We start from the raw sequence: 19,364 nt of genomic DNA on the forward strand, positions 1-19,364 counted from the left end.
ATACTTAGACTGATTCTAAGGTACAAAAGCCGCTATCTCAGACATAGCCAGTAGTTATTTTAGGCAGCTGTGTGTATAAGTGAGGTTAAAGGCCTCTGCAGGCACAGGCGGGTGTAGCGGAGCGAGGTGTGGGTGATATGTGTCATCCGTGGGCTGAAGTGAGGAAACAGGCCAGACTGGCAGTGCCCACAGCAAACTGAGTCTTCCAGAAGCAGAACCGCAGTGACACGGCCCTCTCGGCTCTTGGAAGAAGAGAGCTCTGCCTGATATAAAGGTCAGTCTCAGGCACAGAGCCAGGGCAGACTGACGGTTTACAAGGCAATGAAAAGCAGCGTATGCAGTCTGACCTGACGGTGGAAGGGGCATCCACAACTGGGCACTGAATCACTGCTATCCTTTCATGTGGTCTGTAGGTTTCCAGGCTCTGCAGAGAAAACGGATGATATTTGCCATGCTTGGTCTCTCTCTCTCTAAGAACTCAGTGTCCTTCAGAGAGCCAGGTCTTTCAAACGACAGTGAGTGAAAGGCGGTCGATGGTCATTTATTAAGCACAGTAGACTAGAATGAGGTGGCGGTGGCGATGCAGAGATGGAGTTACGTCAAGCTGGGGCCGTGCAGAGCTGCAGAATATGACTGATGGGTCTGGAAGCTGTGAAGCTGTGCTAAAGCTGTGGGACAGAGATCCAGGCCGGAGGAGATTCAGTCTGTTTGCTGGAGTCTAGAGTTTGACTGTGGAGCAGATCCACCATCAATAACAGACACATTCATTTGTTAACCTGCTTAATTAATAATACAAATATAATGCATCTGTTTATTGTAACTATGGAGGTTCGGTTCAAAATAACTAGTGATAGACTAATATATCATTCACAGATTAATTAGATTCAGCACCCTGCACTCTAGATATCAGCACTGGCTCACATCGGTCAGCTACTAAAAACAACGAAAAGGTCACATGCCTGTCATAAAAAAAAAAATAAAAAAAATGTCTGAAAGTCATTGCAACAAAATATCAATCCTTGTGTCAATTAATTTTAACAACAACAAAAAAAGGTTTATTTTAATTGTATGATAGGATTTTTTTAATGTTTTTAATTTCAGCATCATTACTCCAGTCTTCAGTCACATGATCCTTCAGAAATCCTTCTAATATGCTGATTTGCTGCTCAATAAACATTTATGTTTATTATCAGTGTTGAAAGTTATTATCAATGTTGTTTAATATTTTTGTGGAAACTGTGAAACAGAAAGTTCAAAAGAAGGACATTAAAATGAAATAAAAATCTTCTGTATCATTATAAATATAATGATCGGTTGTGGATCGGTTGTGTCCTTGATGAATGAAAGTATTAATTTCTTAAAAAAAAAAAAAAACCTGACTAACTCCGCTAAAAATCACCAAAAACTATTATTTAAAGAAAAAGTGAAGTTAAAAAGGCTCCAACATCATTTGTTTGATATATATTTTTTCCTATCTAATGTAATGACATTCACATATTCTTAAGTTTGACTCAAGTACCAAACACATTTTTAGGGCCACTGAATATTACAGCACAATATGTGACCGTGACAGAAACACGAAGCAAAAATCAGCATAATTGCAAGAGGAGCAGTCTGTGTCCTTATTAGAAAGCAAGGCGAGGGAAGATTTAAGCTTAGCTCTGCACTGATCCACCGAGACCCCACGAGTTGAATAAAACACAGAGGTTTCAAATATCATCATCGGTCAGGTCTAATAAATAACAAGGGGTGAAGCTGACAGCAATAAGCCTGTGTGTTTTTAATACAGCTCCAATCAAAGCAAACCCAGCTGCCCTTTAAAAAGCACTGATGAATGAGATATGGTATAAACGCTGATATCTCCCATCATATTGTGCCTTGAAGGGCATGAGAGCAGACAGAGAGAAAAGGGTGGACGACTTTGACAAAGATAGTGAAGGAAGGGCGTACAAGCAATGAAAATGGGCTAACCAGGAAAAGAGATTCCTGCAACAAATAAGAGAGCGGCTCGAGTTTGTAAAATTTCATGTTAAATGGCATGAGCCTTCGTGGGCCCTTGGGAAAAGGATTTTTTTTATTTTTTCTGGCAACTGAGGTGAGAATAACCATGAATGATTGCTCCGCATTACTGTATGGTGTAGTCAGGAGAGCACAGCTGTCACCAGCTATTAAATCCACTTCTGCACGGGCTGGTGCGGAAAAAAGGAGACTCGTTGCAATGCGAGATATGAGCATGATAGCCTGTTCTGTCTGAACGAGATGAGCGGAGACACTCGGGTTTATGGATACGCCCAAATCCCATCAGACAGTGTTCGCTGCGTTCACTGCGATGGCCATCTCTTTCAAGTTTCTCATCATTAAAAACAACAATCCCAGAATCTGACGCCCCAGAATCACGTGAGCCTTTGTCCTGACTTTCCCTTCCTGTCTTTCTCCTGTACGATCTTTCCATGATTACCCGTGTGCTGCTTGATCAGTCCAGAAGGGAAGGCAGGAGTGACCAGGTTTCTTTAATTTCTAATCTGCAGAGGGAATATGAGCCGTGCTTTTCATGTTGTTGTGCTGCGATTCTAGGATCGATATACAGCACGCTGCTTCTGTTGTCAATTGAAGAATGGATCCTGGTGAATGATGACAAGGCTGCATTGTTAAAGAAAATCAGATTCCTTTACAGACGATCAAACATTCTTTCAAAACATTTTTTCAGCTAGAGAGAAACACAAAAGTGAAAACTGAACTCAGGCTTCACAACATTACACACACAAAAGATTGCTCTTGAAACATAGCCACAGTTCTGTCCAGTTTAGCCAAATTAGAAGTAACAACAAACACCACAACAAACTCTTACAAACTCAAACTAGTTTCAATCTGCATAAACATCACGAGGTAGGGTTAATATAACTTTGAGTAGTTTTGCCATTATTTTAGTATTTTATTCTGTTTTCTCTGTAATTCTATTCTGTTTTGGTACATTCTATCACCACTCAACTGAAATTCAGCGGTGTTTCCTAAAGCATCATGTGACGCTGAAGACTGGAATTATGATGCTGAAAATTCAGCTTTGCATCACAGGAATAAATAATATGTTTTAAAGAAAGTCAAATAGATTATTTTGAACAGTAATACTTTTTTGCAATTTTACTGTTTTTACTGTATTTTTAATCCTATATATGTATATATATAAATTTTTTTGAATGTTTGAGTATATAGAGAAAAAAAAATAGAAACTTAATAGAAAGTAAATATTTTACAGATAATATGTTACACATGATATATTTTTGTTCACATTGCAAATGGATCTTTTTAGAAAAAAAAAAGAAAAAAAAAAAGATTTTATGTTCATACTGTATATTTAAGGAGGTTCTGCAAGGAAATCATCATATTTTTGATTCCAAAAAATGGTTTGAAGACCCCTGTCATAAGCACCCAATTATTACTCCACATAAATAAAAAAAAAAAACTTGACTTGATTCTGGCATTAGCATGTTGCCAACAGCACAATATTTTATTCAGGCCAAATATTATCTGAGCCTATCACAATGCATTCTAGGGTTTCCTTTATCTCGACCACAAAGGAAACATGTGATGCACCCTTAATTTTGGAGACAGCACATATCTTAAAACGCTGCCTCCCTAGGCATTTACTTGGTTTTATAACAAAGCCTCTATTTGTTGTTCAGTCTTTGTCCTTTTGCAAACTTTCTTAAAGTTGCTTTCATTGGTAATTGTTGTTTCAATTGAGGCCAGGTGAGGATTGCTTCGTTGGCTTTTAAATTCTCCTCTCGTACTTCCCGCTTTGGCATCGATCAACGTCTCACATCGTTTGTTTGCGTATTACAGCGCGCGGAGCAGGTGTGTCAGTCCGTCACTCTCTTTTAGGCAGGAGGGTTAGGACACTTTGCGGGTGAGGCTGACCATAGCATTATGGGAGCGCCTAGCCTGTGATTACAGATGTGCACGCAGTACGTGATCGGCAGGCAGAAAGCTCAGCTGTTTGAAGGATACTGACTCTCTCAGGTAATCATGGTCTCCTCTGACCCTCCTCTTGCTGTGTGGCATATTTTACATGCCAGAATACCTCAGTCTCCTTAGAGGTCAACTGTCCAATTACAGTCAGAGTTTACCCCCGTCCCCCCGGACAGCCCCCTCCTGTTTCATTCTTCAGCTTGACCTCTCTCTCTGTGACAGGAGACGAATTCAGATGAGCTTATTCAGCTGGTGGAATGAGGGGATATAAGGGTAAATATGAAAGAATGCATGACCGCTCCTCTCTCAAATAAAAACACAGCCTTTCTATCAAGCGTCAGTCTGACGCTTTGATTGGCAGCTGGCTTTTAAAATCGTATCTGCATCTCATCAAGGTGACATGCGCTGCTAGGCTGCGGAGATCGAAATATTTATAGAATTATAATATTAAATCATATACGGGCTGCATAGTAGCTCATGGCTATATCAGACTTTTCTTTAGGTCAGCATTTCAGATCATATCAATAATATCATTTAAAATGCATGAGGATTACAAATACTGCTTATCATTGCATGCATGTTATATGGAGTGGGATGTACGATCTGTGAGCCTGGTTTCTCCCAAGGTTTTTTTCTCCATTCTGTCACCGATGGAGTTTTGGTTCCTTGCCGCTGTCGCCTCTGGCTTGCTTAGTCGGGGACACTTCATTTACAGTGATATCGTTGACTTGATTGCAAATTATTGCACAGATACTATTTAAACTGAACTGAGCTGCATGATGACATCACTGAATTCAATGATGAACTGCCTTTAACTGTCATTTTGCATTATTGACACACTGTTTTCCTAATTAATGTTGTTCAGTTGCTTTGACGCAATCTTTTTTGTTTAAAGCGCTATATAAATAAAGATGACTTGACTTGACTTGACTTGACTCAAACCTAGTGAGCTGCCTTGCTGCCTACGGCCTACATGGGTGGGTTGACTTCTAAGGCGGCTTCCTAACCATCCTAACCGAATTCTGAAAAAAACCCTCGTGAAAAAGAAGTACACTTTAGCATAATTTTAAAAAGAATACTTACTAAAAAATAAAATACCATCCTTAAAAAAAATACATCTAAAGGGAAAACTGAATTAAATGTTTTCAGACACTTAAATGCATGTTAATTACAATGAAATTAATGTAATTAAAATGAAATGAAGTTGAGAGTGCTTTTTTGACCCACTTTAGTAGGACTCGAGTACATCTTTATATGTAACTGCATAATTACTTCCATTGTCTTTGAAATGTGGTTAAAGTGTACTTCCAAATGTACTTAGATCTTATAAGCTAAAATACACTTTAATTTCTATTGAAACTTGTATGTCTTTACATATATTTGCAATTACTCACTCATAATAATAATAAAATTAAAGTATTTTACATGTGTTTAGTGTGTTCTACAACAACTGAAATTCTGGAAAAACAACAGATTATTAAAACAATGATTTAAAAGGTACTTTAAAGTAAAACTTTTCGTTTCACATTATTACAAAGTGCACTTGTGTGTGTGTGTGTGTGTGTTAATTATACTTAAGTGTGTAAAAGTGTACTTAAGGGTGTTAAGAAACATCTTCATGAAAGTGTATTCAATTTAACTTAACTTAACTTACACAATACAATATATTAAATTAAATTACATTTTAAAATAAAATATAATAAACAAAACAAATGCACATTTAAACAATTAAGCATTCTTCTAATTCACAAGGGTTTTCATTGAGAAAAATATTTTTTTTTACTGATGGAGCAACACAATTTGTGTGTAAAAAATGCTAACAGAAGATGCTTTTATAAATATCATCAACAAGTGCTACAAGTGCACATTCAGTACAATTAAGCACACTTCTTTTTTACAAGGTTACACAGAAAGCATCCTATTATGCCATATTCGGTAACATTTTATTTTGATAGTCCTCTTTGGACATTATATTAACTATACTAATCTACTAGTAGTCAGTGGAGTATTAGTAGACTGTCCACTTAATATCTGCTAACACTCTATTTTGATGGTCCATCAACTTTGCACATACATGACAACTTATTCTACTAACCCTAAACCCAACACTCTACTAATCTGTAATGATCATTTTCAACATTGCATTATTGCATAAAAGTTATTCATAATCAGTATAACTGAGGTTGTTGCAATATATTCTGAGATGGTCTTCTCAGTAAAGGATTTATGGACCCCTTCTAGTTTGCATACCGGTCCAACCGCTCGACCGATGATGCCATCGCCATTACCCCCCACTCAGCACTCACACATCTAGAGAAAAAAGACTCATACGTCAGAATGCTGCTCATAGACTTCAGTTCAGCATTCAACACAATCATCCCTCAACAGCTCATTAACAAACTGGTCCAGCTGGGGCTCAACACTTCGCTGTGTAACTGGCTGTTAGACTTTCTGACTGGAAGACCTCAGGCAGTACGGGTCGGCAGCAACACATCCAGCACCATCACACTGAACAATGGGGCCCCCCAAGGATGTGTGCTGAGCCCCCTTCTCTTTACTCTGCTGACCCACGACTGCACACCGTCACACAGCTCTAACCTCTTTATTAAGTTTGTGGATGACATGACTGTGGTGGGTCTCATTTGCATTCTGAGAGAGCATTCTGACGAGCTGCATTACTGTGTGGTATGGCGCCTGCAGCGCGTCCTGCCGGAAGACTCTTCAACGCATAGTGAGAGCAGCTGAGAAGATCGTTGGTGTCTCTCAGGACATTTATGGAACCTGTCTCACCCGTAAAGCCCTCTGCATCGCAGGTGATCCCACTCACCAGTCACACAGCTTCTTCAGTCTGCTGCCATCAGGGAGGAGACTGCGGAGTCTCCAGGCCAGGACCAGCAGACTGAAGGATAGCTTCATTCATCAGGCTGTCAGGAAGCTGAACTCCCTCCCGACCTTGCCCCCCCGTCCCTCTTTTTCCCAATGCACCACTGAACTCTTATATCTGTATTTAATCTTCTACTGTTAGTGTTATCTGTATGCACCAAGAGTCTGAGAGTAACGCAATTTCAATTCTCTGTATGTATGTACTGTACATGTGGAAGAATTGACAATAAAGCAGATTTGACTTGACTTCAAATGCTGCCTGTGGAGTCAGCTCATTAGGTTTTGGAACGCAGCAGAGAGAGAAAGAGAGATGCTCACTGGGGTTGGGCGGAAAAAGCGTGCAGCTCTTGCAGTGGATGATTTCCTTCACGATGGGCATGTCTTGCGAAACCGGCGGGGGCACAATCCCAAGGCCGGGCATCATGGGGTTCATTGGAGCAATTCCAGTCATCATGCCGAGGCTGGGGTCAAAATCTGTAAAAACAGAAGAGAGGACATCACAAAGGACTGAGTGAATAGAAGCCGCTTTAGTCTACATGCTGGAGCTAAACTCTCTGCCTCAAAGATAAATAAACAAATAAGTCTAATACATATTTAAAAGGCTTTCCGAAATGAATAGGTTTTTAATGACTCATTCCCCCAGCTGTTTGCTTTGGCGTGTTACTATGTGCAAGCGGTCCATCTGTGGGCAAAAAAAGTGAACACTGGCTTTCATTTACAGGTATTGGTTTAGACTACAGCTGCATGACAGCGAGGAGCTCTTTGAAATGGAAATGACGAAGGCCTCGCTCTCTGCTGCCTCTCCTGCACCTGTGGAGAGTTTATACGTCTGTCTAACCTTACTTAGTGCACTCAACTCACACACTTCAAATATTTCCCTTATTTGCAGCTACATAATATAAACAAGCTCTGCCTCTGGCATTGGGGAAAAAATAGCAAAAAAGTTCTGAGAGTAAAGATCTATGAAATGTAAATCACACTGTAAATAAACACACCATACTGTAAGTAAATAATGCAAGAACACATTTCAGGGTTCATATTCAAAGCCTAATATCTCCATATACAAATAATAAAATAAATATTTAATATTATAAAATAAAATAAACTAGATGAGTAAAGTTAGTGAACAAACTTTAAAGTTGGCTTGAGAAAGCCTAGCCTGAATGTTTGAAGCAACTGTAAAAAACTTGAAAGTTTAGATTATCATCTTGATAAGCATGTTGTATGTTGCTAACATGATTAGTATGTTTTTAACATGTTGCAAGCTTGTTTTAAGAATATTTACATACTGTTAACATGATGCTCACATGTTTCTAGCATGATTAGTATGTTACTAGTATGCTTAGCATGTTGCCAGCATGTTGTTAACATGTTTCTAGAATGATTGTTGCCAACATGATTACTGTTGCTAGCATGTTTCTAGCATGATTATCATTTTGCTAGCATGATTAACATGTTAACATGTTGCTAGCATGTTTTGTAACCTGATTAGTATGTTGTTGACATGATTAGTCTGTTGCTAGTATGTTGTTGATAACATGAATAGTACATTGCTAACATGTTTTAGTATGTTGCTAGGATGACTTAACATGTTGTTCTAGGGTAGTCATTAAGCTTTGCTAGTGACAGACAGCTTAAACACTCTGATTAGCATGTTGCTAGCATGTTTTTTAACATGATTTTTAAAAAAACATGCCTGAAAAGAAAACAAGGGGAAAAAACCTTCCATATTCTGAAACATGATAAAAGGACAGAGAAATCTAGAAACCTAAGCCCAGAATCCACTGATCCAGGACTCCAGGCTGCGACCAAATAATCGCATTTTGCTACCATTTTTTCTGCCGGTGCGACTAAATATTATGAGCAGTCATACTGGTGCGACCACCCCGTTGCTCAACACATAAGCGCTGCCATTTCTGTCGCATGTGAGAAACATCAAACGGCAAACGAAACAAAAGCGTAACAAAATCCTCTACTCGTATATCAGCTCGGACCATTAATTGAGCGCAGCGCAAACAAACTGGTCTGAGCTCAGAAAAAGTTTACTTGGGAACCAATGTTGATCTGGCGAAACTGTTACCACACAGCGCTGCAGGATCCAGTGAGAAGCGTTTGAATTTGCCGCAGAATGAATAAGGATGCTGTGAGATCTATTGAGATCAATCAAACAGCTCTGAAAAAAAAAAAAAAAAAAAAAAAAAAAACAGAAGTAGTGACGCTAACTATAACCATGGTTTTGTGGCGGAAAGAGTCGAATGTTATTACATTATTCATTTCAGGGTTTCTACAACCTTTTGAGAGAGAAATTCAAACACTTTTTAATGACTTTCAAGCATTTCACACAACTATTTCCAACACTTTGAAGCACTAAAAATGATCCAATTTAAATGTTATTTTTAATGGGATGACTAAAATATACTTATAGGTAAACAAACACTTATTTAAAATTAAAAAAGACATCAAATTACCACTATAACCAGTAGATGGAGCACTTATTACCTTATTAGTCATTCATTTCTACTTTTTGCTTTATGTTTTGAAATTATAAAAATAACTATTATAAAATATAAAATCATCAATAAATCAAATTTAATGCATTAAAGTTCCTTGAAAAACAAACTTTTCTTCAATTTGCAACTGAGTCACACACAAAAAAAGGAAAGAGCGCTCTTTTTATAATTACTTAAGTTGTCAGTCAGTTCAGTAATACTATAGAAGAATAATGGTACATTTAAAGGAGTAGAATATACCAATTTTTCATCTAAACATTTTGCACGTTACTGTTGTTAATTTTAGTAAATTTTGTATGCTTTTGACCAAATGACTTTACCTTCGAATGTGCATTACCAAGAAATAAACCTGTAATATCATTAGTAAATGCACTTCGTTATGTAAACAAAATAGTAATTTTATGATTAAATTATCTTTATTTTAATACCCCCCAACCCCCAGTGCCACCGAATCTGCTTCTGGCACCACCATCTGTAGAGTTTAGTGGCACTGGAGCCAATGCTCTCAAATGTTAGTCTAGAGCTCTGTGATCTCATCTATAAAATGCTTTCATATGACCCAACACTTGAGGCCAACTCTATTACATCAGGCAGCTTAATTTAGTGTTAAGAAAATCTATTAGAGGATAGTAGCAGATGCTAATTGACATAGGAAAATCAAATTTGCAAACATGAATGCTTTCATGATGGTCTGTAAGAGCTGCTGGACATGATGCTGTCCCACAGGATGGTGGGGCGTGAGGAAAAACTCTGAACTGGCAGATGTGTCTGAACTGTGAGGGTGACAGGGCCGGAGCACAGCCTCTCTAGGAGAAGCATTAACAGAAGCAGGACAGGAAGTGCAGCATGTACAGACAGAGGAGCTGACCGCCACATCGCCTGCCTTAATGACTCTGTTAGTATTGATATTTCTGTCTCTCAGCCACTAATGGAGGCAGAAGATAAGATGGTCCACAGTGGTATGGATGCCATGGCTCCTGCTGTGTATTCCTGGACAGCAGGTCTAAATCAGAACCACATAATTAGGGCTTTTCCTGCAAGGCCAATTTTTCACACAATGCAAAACTGTAGCCTGCCTGCAAGCAAATTAAATTATATATGATCACGGTTTTGTTTTAGTAAATGTAACTGTTATATTGACAGAAATGTCAGAGATTTGTAAAAGAATAGTTCACCCAAAATGAAAATTTGCTGCAAATGTACTCACTCTCAGGCCATCCAAGATGTAGATGAGTTTTTTAGATGTCACTTTGTAAAGAAACACTACACGTCTGCGCACATATGCATTCTTATAGACTTAACATGTAATAGGCATGTGCATAATGTCACCGTTTTCACTAATTAGCATTTTTGTAGTTTATACATTATGAGACATTAACTGTCATTAACTAGCATTTTCAAGCCCTCATTGTTGTGTAAATGAACGGTTTACGTTATAAACTATGTCATGTAAACCCCTTCTTAATCGTAACAGATTTGGAGAAATGTAGCATTGCATTACTTGCTCATCAATGGATGCTCTGCAGTGAATGGGTGCCGTCAGAATGAGAGTCCAAACTGCTGATAAAAACATCACAATAATCCACAAGTACTTAACTCCAGTCCAGTCCATAATTGAACGGCTTGTTGATCGAAAAGCTGCGTGTTTGTGGTTGCTTCAACTTTATTCCATCACGTCTGGCTAAAATACCAGGCCATATTCCATAATAACAATTCCTCCAGTGAAATAGTCCATCCGCTGCTGTCCTCTCACATCAAAATCCACTCAGAAACAATGGTTGGAAGTTAAAAAAAAACATCCTAATGATGAATTTCTTTATTACAAACACACATGTTAACTGATGGACTGGAGTGGTGTGGATTACTTGTGGATTATTGGGATGTTTTTATCAGCTGTCTGGACTCTCATTCTGACGGCACCCATTCACTGCAGAGCATCCATTGATAAGTGATGCAATGCTACATTTCTCCAAATCTGATGAAGATACAAACTCATCTACATCATGGATGGCCTGAGGAAGAGTACATTTTCAACTAATTTTATTTTATTTAATTTTTACTATTCCTTTAAATAATCTATTAGGAACAAGAAAGTCAACTTCATTTTTATTAGAACTGTTGTTCTCATATATTTTGAAAACAGGCCTTGTTTGATTTCAGATATTACAAGATATGAGTTAAATCATTAAAAGAGTCTAATCAAACGAAAACAATATCTGTGAAAAAGCAGGAAACAAATATACTCATTAGAAACATTCTCGCTCAGCAGTGGTCTGCTCAGTCTGAATATTTTAACCAGCTCTATAAATATATAAGGTCTTAATTATACTGAGTTGGTTTTATTTACAGCAATTAAACATAGAGAATTCTGTGCTGAATTTAAAAGACTCAGGATGCTTGGATGATCAATAACTCATATTTTATGTAAACATATTTAACAATCAAATGCATTAATTGCAGTTATACAGTATGATCAACAAAGTTCATGCGTGTGGATGAACAGGAAAACCCCTTATAATCATATGCCATTAAAATCTGAAGGGTAAAAAAAGGATTTTTCAAAGGATATGGTTTTGAAAGGGAAATATTAATCACAGCCAAAGGAACACAGCAGACTGTGAAAAACTTTCAAAGTTGCACCTTTCGATTCCACATAGAAAACAACCAGAGGCAAATCCTTGTGAAGTTGCATGTCCAGTGTGACCAAGCAATGGAGATAAAATGAGGATACAGAAGAGGTACAGCTCAAGGTTTTGAACGCACTGCTGAGAAAGACTTGCATCATTCTCAGCCTATGATTCCTTTATTTCTACTGTGTGGAGGAAAACATTATAATCTAAGGAATAAGAAATAAGTAAATCATCAGGTTCTCAAACAGGCTCGATAATAAGGGTTTGTTCTGCTGGCCCATATTTTAAAATACTTTTGCAAAAGCAATAAGTATTGTTATACTTGTATTTTTAATTAAAAATAAAAATTACCAATCAAACCAACAAACAAACAACTTAAAAAAAATATAAATAAAAAATAAAACAACATTATAAAAATATATATACATTTAATCTTTTAATTTTTGTAAATAAAGGGGTCATATCATGTTAAAAAGAACATTATTTTGTGTATTTGGTGTAATGAAATGTGTTTATGTGAACACCGGCGTGACAAGACAAAAACAATCAAATCCATTACAAATTACGCATTTGTAGCGAGGTGTGCTACGCATTTGTTGGCATCCAGTGGGGACATAATTATGGATTATAAGACAAAAAACAATGACTTTGTTGACTGTGGGGATTTTATATTAGATTTGATTGGAGCATCTTGCCGTGTAAACCATGTCTGCATTTGTGATTGGAGAAACGACAAACAAGCTCTACTCTACACCAGCAGTTCTCAATTCCAGTCCTTGTGCCCCCAGCTCTGCATATTTTGCATGTCCCTCTTTGTTAACACACCTGATTCAGATCATCAGCTCGTTAGATGTGAGCTCTGTGCATGAACTGTGTTCCCATTGACATGGTCCCTACACAGTGTTCATTGCTCCCTACACCCTGAGCAGGGGAAATCTGTTGAAGTTTACCTCACTTCGGAACATTCATTCACGGATTTGCGCTGTGCAACGTCTTCACACACGGACAAGTGTGACATCATATACCTCTGTAAATAAATACAATTTAAATTCTCGCACACTTCAATGCACTCTGAATGGAACATATACGTTCACTTCGAACTGGAATCATGGCGGAATATCCTATGATGTCCACTTCGCAGGGCACTTACGTTCGAACAGAACAAACGTCTGAAGCCATAAGAGAAACATACAAAATGTGCAGAGCATGGGGGCGTGAGGACTGGAATTGAAAACCGCTGCACACTGCTCAAAACTCGCGTTTGAATCATCAGTGACAAATCCTTTACATATGCAAACGTACTTACAGACTGAGAGTCAGAACAGCCGGCACTGTAGTCTTCTCTCCCAGGATCAGGAAACAGTCCTCCATAAAATGTGCTGCACACACTTGAATATTTGGGTTGAACTGTTCTGGAACAGTGTTGTAAATACAACTTAACAATACAACTTTTGGAAGACCAAACAAAGTATTTTCACAACGAAACAGCGTCTCCACGACATGGAGTCAGCGGCAACAACGAGAATCAACGGTTATGTGTTCTTTGCTTGAACATTTGGGTGGCATTATGCAAAATTTGAGACTTTAGTCTTTGCAACTTTACAGATCTTCTTTATGCACCAAGAGCTTGTAACACTCCAAAGACAAAGAAAAACTTGAAATGTCATACGACCCCCCCCCCAAGGATGAATTAAACCCCCCCCCCCCCCCCCCCCCCAAAAAAAATGTATGAAGCACAATAATGATAATAATCAGAAATGTTTCTTGATCAGCAAATCAGCATATTAGAATGATTTCTGAAGGATCACGTGACGCAGAAGCCTGGAGTAATGATGCTGAAAATTCAGCTTTACATCACAAGAATAATTTCTATATAAAAAACAAACAAATATAAAAACAACAACAACAGTTTTTATAAATAGCAATATTCAATATTATTGTATTTTTGATCAAATAAATGCAGCCTTGTATGGCTTAATAATTTAATATTTTACTGTATTTTCAATCAAATAAATGCAGCCTTGTAGGGCTCAATAATTCAATATTTTACTGTATTTTTGATCAAATAAATGCAGCCATGCTCTACATAGGGGACCCTTTCAAAACATTCAAGAATCTTACACACCCCAAAGTTCTGAATGGTTGTGTATATATTTTAATCGTCACTGAAGAAAGAAGTTCTATGACATCTAAAATCAGGGGCTGATGGGCCATGCTAACCAGATAAAAAATATGGAAAGAATGAGAAGGATGTGAGGAGGAGTAGTGAGAAACAGAATTCATACACTCTAAAAGGGTTAGACGAAAGGAAACCAGATCATCATGTTAACAAATGAAGAGAGAAGTGTATAAAAAACCCAACTCCCTCATCTGAACCCAAATCAAAGGAGATATGACGTCAACATGTGGAAAATCTAAACCGCTACTTTTATCTCTGCGAAATCTAAAATTAGAATCAGGTGCTCCAAACCAGATTACAGCCCTGTTAGAGAGAAACTTGAGTTGTGTGGAAATATCAAAAAAGCTCAACAGTCCAGGCAGACATTTCAAAGACTTTTGTAGTCAATCACTCCACAGTCTGAAATACCGTCTATGAATACAGAACATTTCAAACCACTGGCAATCTATCTAGGACAGAACATCCTCTAGTAAGTCTTGTAAGACTTGCCTCAGCCTGTGTCAAATGCCCATCCAAAAGAGACTCTGCCCTACATGAAAAGTCAGGAAGGAAGCTCTCGAAAAAGAGTACAGATCCATGAGTGCAGCAGAAGATCATGTCAAGGTGAGGATCAGGACTGTTGCAGCAATGTGTCCTCTATGGAAGAGACAAAAATAAAGCTGCTTGGCTGCACTGCCAGATGCCACATGCAGTGGAAATCTGCCTTCGACCAAAAGTAAGTACAGGAAGCCATAGAGTTTGGGGTTGGATTTCTGAAACACAGCAAGGCCAATCTGACATCATACAGCCTCCCACAAATTCAGTTTCAGAGATTTGTGGCAGCATCTTCCCTGTACACAACGTTAAAACGGATCTGAGCGGAACACGCTAAATGTTTCGATGCAGCCTGGAAGACTCAATGTTTGATACACCCATGAATGGCATACTAATAATAGTCAATGAACAATAAACTGGGTTAAGAGAATGTTTTTGACATTAAAAACCTTCACCTTTAAATCTGTAGTGTGAATCAGGCCGCTAGCCCATCTCTCTTAGCAGTTTAAGAGTAATGTGTGGTGGTTCTGTGTTGGGCGGGATGGACGTGGCCCTCTGTTGAGGCCTTTACTGTGCCTCACGGCAGCAGGTGCAGGTCTGCTCGTGCTCTGGCACTGAGGTAATAGGCGCTGGACTGATGAATTATGGAACCTGCTCTTGGCTGGCACACAGCACATTAAGCAGGCTGAGAAATTGCAATGCCTGTTTTCTCCAGGAGAAGCAGCCTGTTAAAGAATTAGAGCTGGAAAATGTATTTATTCATGGCCACCTATAAGACAGATGATCCTCACAAACAAACGGCCTCTCCAGATAAATAAAACAATACATTTGTTTAGAACCTGACCTAGTATAATCAAATGTAGATTGATCAAATCCACTTTGTTTTTCCACCGCTGGATCCTCAGGATCGTGTAGATTGAGGAAGGCAGGGGAATATCCCAGGGCAGTAAAGCTTAACACAGATTATTTACATTTGTTCTCAGAGCAAAGCCCAGGAAGGATTTTCTCAAGCCTGAGGAATAATAGATGTGGAAAGTACACCCATGTTTTCTTGTCTGAGCTCTGTTAACAGCTACTCCAGAAGAAAACCAACAACTTTACAGACTCTGAGCAGTCTCTTAAATGAGAAGATATACCGTACCCTTTAAATAGATAAGCTCGACTAAAGGGGGACAAATCATGGGAAATAAAAGAGTTTGGAGTACTGTGTCAACACACTCTCATTTACAACACTAGCTTCCTCCTCTGTCCACCCATATCGCTTATTAAAACCAAGCTGCAAACGTGTTTCATTCAGAAATCATTACAACCAAGAACGCATTAATAAATGACCACCTCTCCCTGCTTTTACAAATGAAGAAACGATGTCAGTCATGTGTAGGGTTGGGAACCGAGAACTGGTTCTTATTCAGAACCGGTTCTGTTTTTTGAAAAGAACCGGAGCTGTAAGCAATTTCTAATTTTCGGTTCCGAAAACAAAACCAAATAACAGAAACACCACCCTCCCTCTACAATTACTGAGCACATTGTTTCCAACAAACAGAACACCACATACCACCACCGTAAACACACTAACTACCTAAAAAACATTTTTCCCACGACTGTACACACACTCGCGCCTTTGATAACTGTGCACGTCGTTTTGTCTGACTGTACATGTACCGGCAGCACGCAGCACCTGTCGCCACTAAATTACATTATATTTGTCCCATATTGTCATTAATATACATACTGACTTCAACTTGGACCACTAAATAAATAGACTGATATTGTTATATAAGTATGAGGGTTAGATTATTTAGTGTACAGGTCATCTCAAGAGTGATAAACAAAGTGATAGAAAATATTTATTTTCATGCATTTTAAATGTTTAAAAATGTGGAAACCACTCACTGCATCACACCATCTCCTGACTGCATTATTATTTGTAAAATAGGGGCTTTATGGAGTGTGTGTATACATGGTTATAAGTATAACAGTTTATTTAGGGAAATGAACAAGTGTCTTAGCCCTCAAGGGACTATTTGGCCAACCAGCTTATTCCTGCTTGAAAAGCAAAATGTTTTTGATAGTGTAAAAAACATACATTTTGAAGCACATGCTGACTGATGGACTAGCATTATTCAACTTTATACTACCTTCCAGCAACACTACATTCAATGAAGGTAAAATAGTAAAAAACATAATAATAGTTAATTTAAATGGAACCGGAATTGGAACCGGAAAATTTGTATTCTGTAATATATGGTGAATTTTGACATTGCCAACCTTTAAATTAAGTTGACAGTAAGTAATAAACAGTATTGAGCATTGAGTAGTTGAGTATTGTGCATTTTTCCTTACCACTATTTCTTTAATAGTTGTTTAATGATTTTAATGGAACCGGAATCGGAACTGGAACCAGAAAATTTCTAACGAGTCCCAAACCTAGTCATGTGATATCAAATTTTCATATCACAATAACTGACCCTTTACCGGGAGTTTGACTGACATGCGATCTGACCAATCAGAATCTGCCATTTTGTCCGACAAACAAACCAGACAGGAGAGTAGATCAACTTCGGTGGAATTAAACTTGAAAAATGGCATGTATTGACGTCTTTCCGTGGTTGAAATAAGATAGCTTCTGATGTTCATTAATGTTTATTTAGTGTTATAACTTGAACAGAGGAAGAGGTTTGTGTGCCGCTTGAACTGAGGCGCTACAGTGTTCTGTCACCACACATTAAAGAGCAACACAAGGGTGTTAATTGTTTGAATTTCTTAAAAATGACAACATCTGAAAGCTGAGACTTTGTTTCATACCTAAAGTAACCTGCTCTGTCTTGTCTGTCAGAGCGTTGTCAGTGTTCTCTTTGCTCCGCGATGTATTTTTACTGTGTGAGAACATGATGTGTGGCAAAAGAGCGCCACGCCTTGTGGGACGTAGCAACAGTAACTAAGGGTCTCTGCTAATTACCAATTACCAATTCCTTAATCATTTAATCAACAAAGCAACAAAAAAAGCAATATAAGTACACATGGAACTAAGGAACACCGGGGAAAGAGAGCACAACTATGAACAATTATAATAAATAATCAGAATATTTTCAAACAATATCTAGATTTATTTTCAGAGAAGGCATGTTTTAATCCAGATTAAAATGTACAAATGCATGAAAAATGTGAAATGTCTAAAAATAATAATCATTATTTAAGTATTTGTAGTTGTTTGATAAAGTAATAGTGAATACAAAATGCTGAATGGCAATTTGAAAACTTCTCCACAACAAGTGGTTGTCAGAAACACAAATCTGCACAGCATTTTATGTACCGGGTAAACAAGGCTGTTTTTGTTTTTCTATAAGCGCCACCTACTGTCAGAGAGTAAATTTGCTTTCACAGTCCATAACGCAGTGGAATGTTATAAATTTGAACCACTTGATGGAAAAGAAGCTATGGTGCATTATAAAAATCTAAACAATTCAGATAATAAAATGCCTAGAATTATTTACAGCATTTTGAAAAGCCCACAATAACAATCCTGTGCATGTTCATTACTGTATTACAGAACACCGGCACACCTGCACACATCATTTTCACTTTCAGCATGAATGGATTTTCAAGAAGATTTTCAATATATATGTTCTTTTGTGTTCCACAGAAGAAAGTCATACAGGTTTGGAACAACCTGTGTAGTAGTATTAAGTGTTCTGAAATTCTGCTGTATATCTAACAGTGACATCTTCTCAAATTATGCAAGAGAAACAGAAAAACAACCAATAAAATTTATGGCAAAACGCAAGAACAGCTTTTCAATTATTTATTGTGGGATTACTTTGAACACTTTAAATATTGATGCTGTACTGGAATGTGTGCTGGATATTCCACTAATAATATGCAATGCTTCTAAAACCTAGATTTGCTTTGGGCAGCTGCATTAAAAGGCAGCCATCAATCAAAAGAGCAAGAGAGTCAGGAAAATCAGCCTGGCATTTAACAGCGGAGAGCTGCTGGCGACCGCTGCCGTGCTCTCCGCCTTCCTCCGCAAACGCCCCCCTCAGAAGCACCGCTGAAGAATGACACAGTTAGACCCCGTGAGGCATGTTGGCTATTCTCAAATGAGGCATGCAAACCATCTCCCAGCGAAATAAGTCAGCGTGTCTCTGTGGGAAATCTGCAACTGAAGATCTGCAGTTTCACACTGCAATTCACCCCTGACACTGGCAGGAATTCTGGGGGCCGGAAATCACTTTACCCCACTAAACCAGAGTACAGAGCCCGAGCTGTGCAAAGATTTGCACTGACAGATGAGATTTTGGCCTGTATAACCATCATTTTCCTCATTTTACTGAGATTGGGAAGGGATTTAACAGCCACACAGCTGTTTCCAAACAACACCAGATGTGAATAGAGCAGCTCCACACGTACAAACACAATGCATTCACTATATTTTTTACCAGAAGTTCACTAGTACAATGGTGAGATTTGGTAAATAGAGTCAAACAATGCCCAGTGTCAAGACCTGTGTTAAACTGAATACCTGATAAAATGTTACATTAAAACTCTGGAAAGAGCTGTATTAGTATCAGAAGGAGTGAGAATGAGCTGCAAGACAAAAGCTAAATATGGATAAAGGGTTCCAGGATTAACTGTAAATGTTCTGCTATATCAAGTACTTTT

At 38.2% G+C, this 19,364-nt stretch overlaps 1 protein-coding gene across 4 annotated transcripts in view; it reads right to left on the reverse strand.

Annotated features, from left to right (window-relative positions):
• The window catches only part of LOC109054353 (ecto-NOX disulfide-thiol exchanger 2-like), a 217,260-nt gene that overhangs the window by 54,447 nt on the left and 143,449 nt on the right, over positions 1-19,364 (reverse strand). For all 4 annotated transcript variants that reach the window (XM_042770421.1, XM_042770420.1, XM_042770422.1 and 1 more), the window contains one exon: positions 7,168-7,323. In XM_042770421.1, the coding sequence (XP_042626355.1) occupies positions 7,168-7,323 (156 nt within the window). The remainder of the gene's footprint in view (positions 1-7,167; positions 7,324-19,364) is intronic.

The sequence above is a fragment of the Cyprinus carpio genome, chromosome A14 (assembly GCF_018340385.1).
Source record: "Cyprinus carpio isolate SPL01 chromosome A14, ASM1834038v1, whole genome shotgun sequence".
Taxonomy (NCBI): domain Eukaryota; kingdom Metazoa; phylum Chordata; class Actinopteri; order Cypriniformes; family Cyprinidae; genus Cyprinus; species Cyprinus carpio.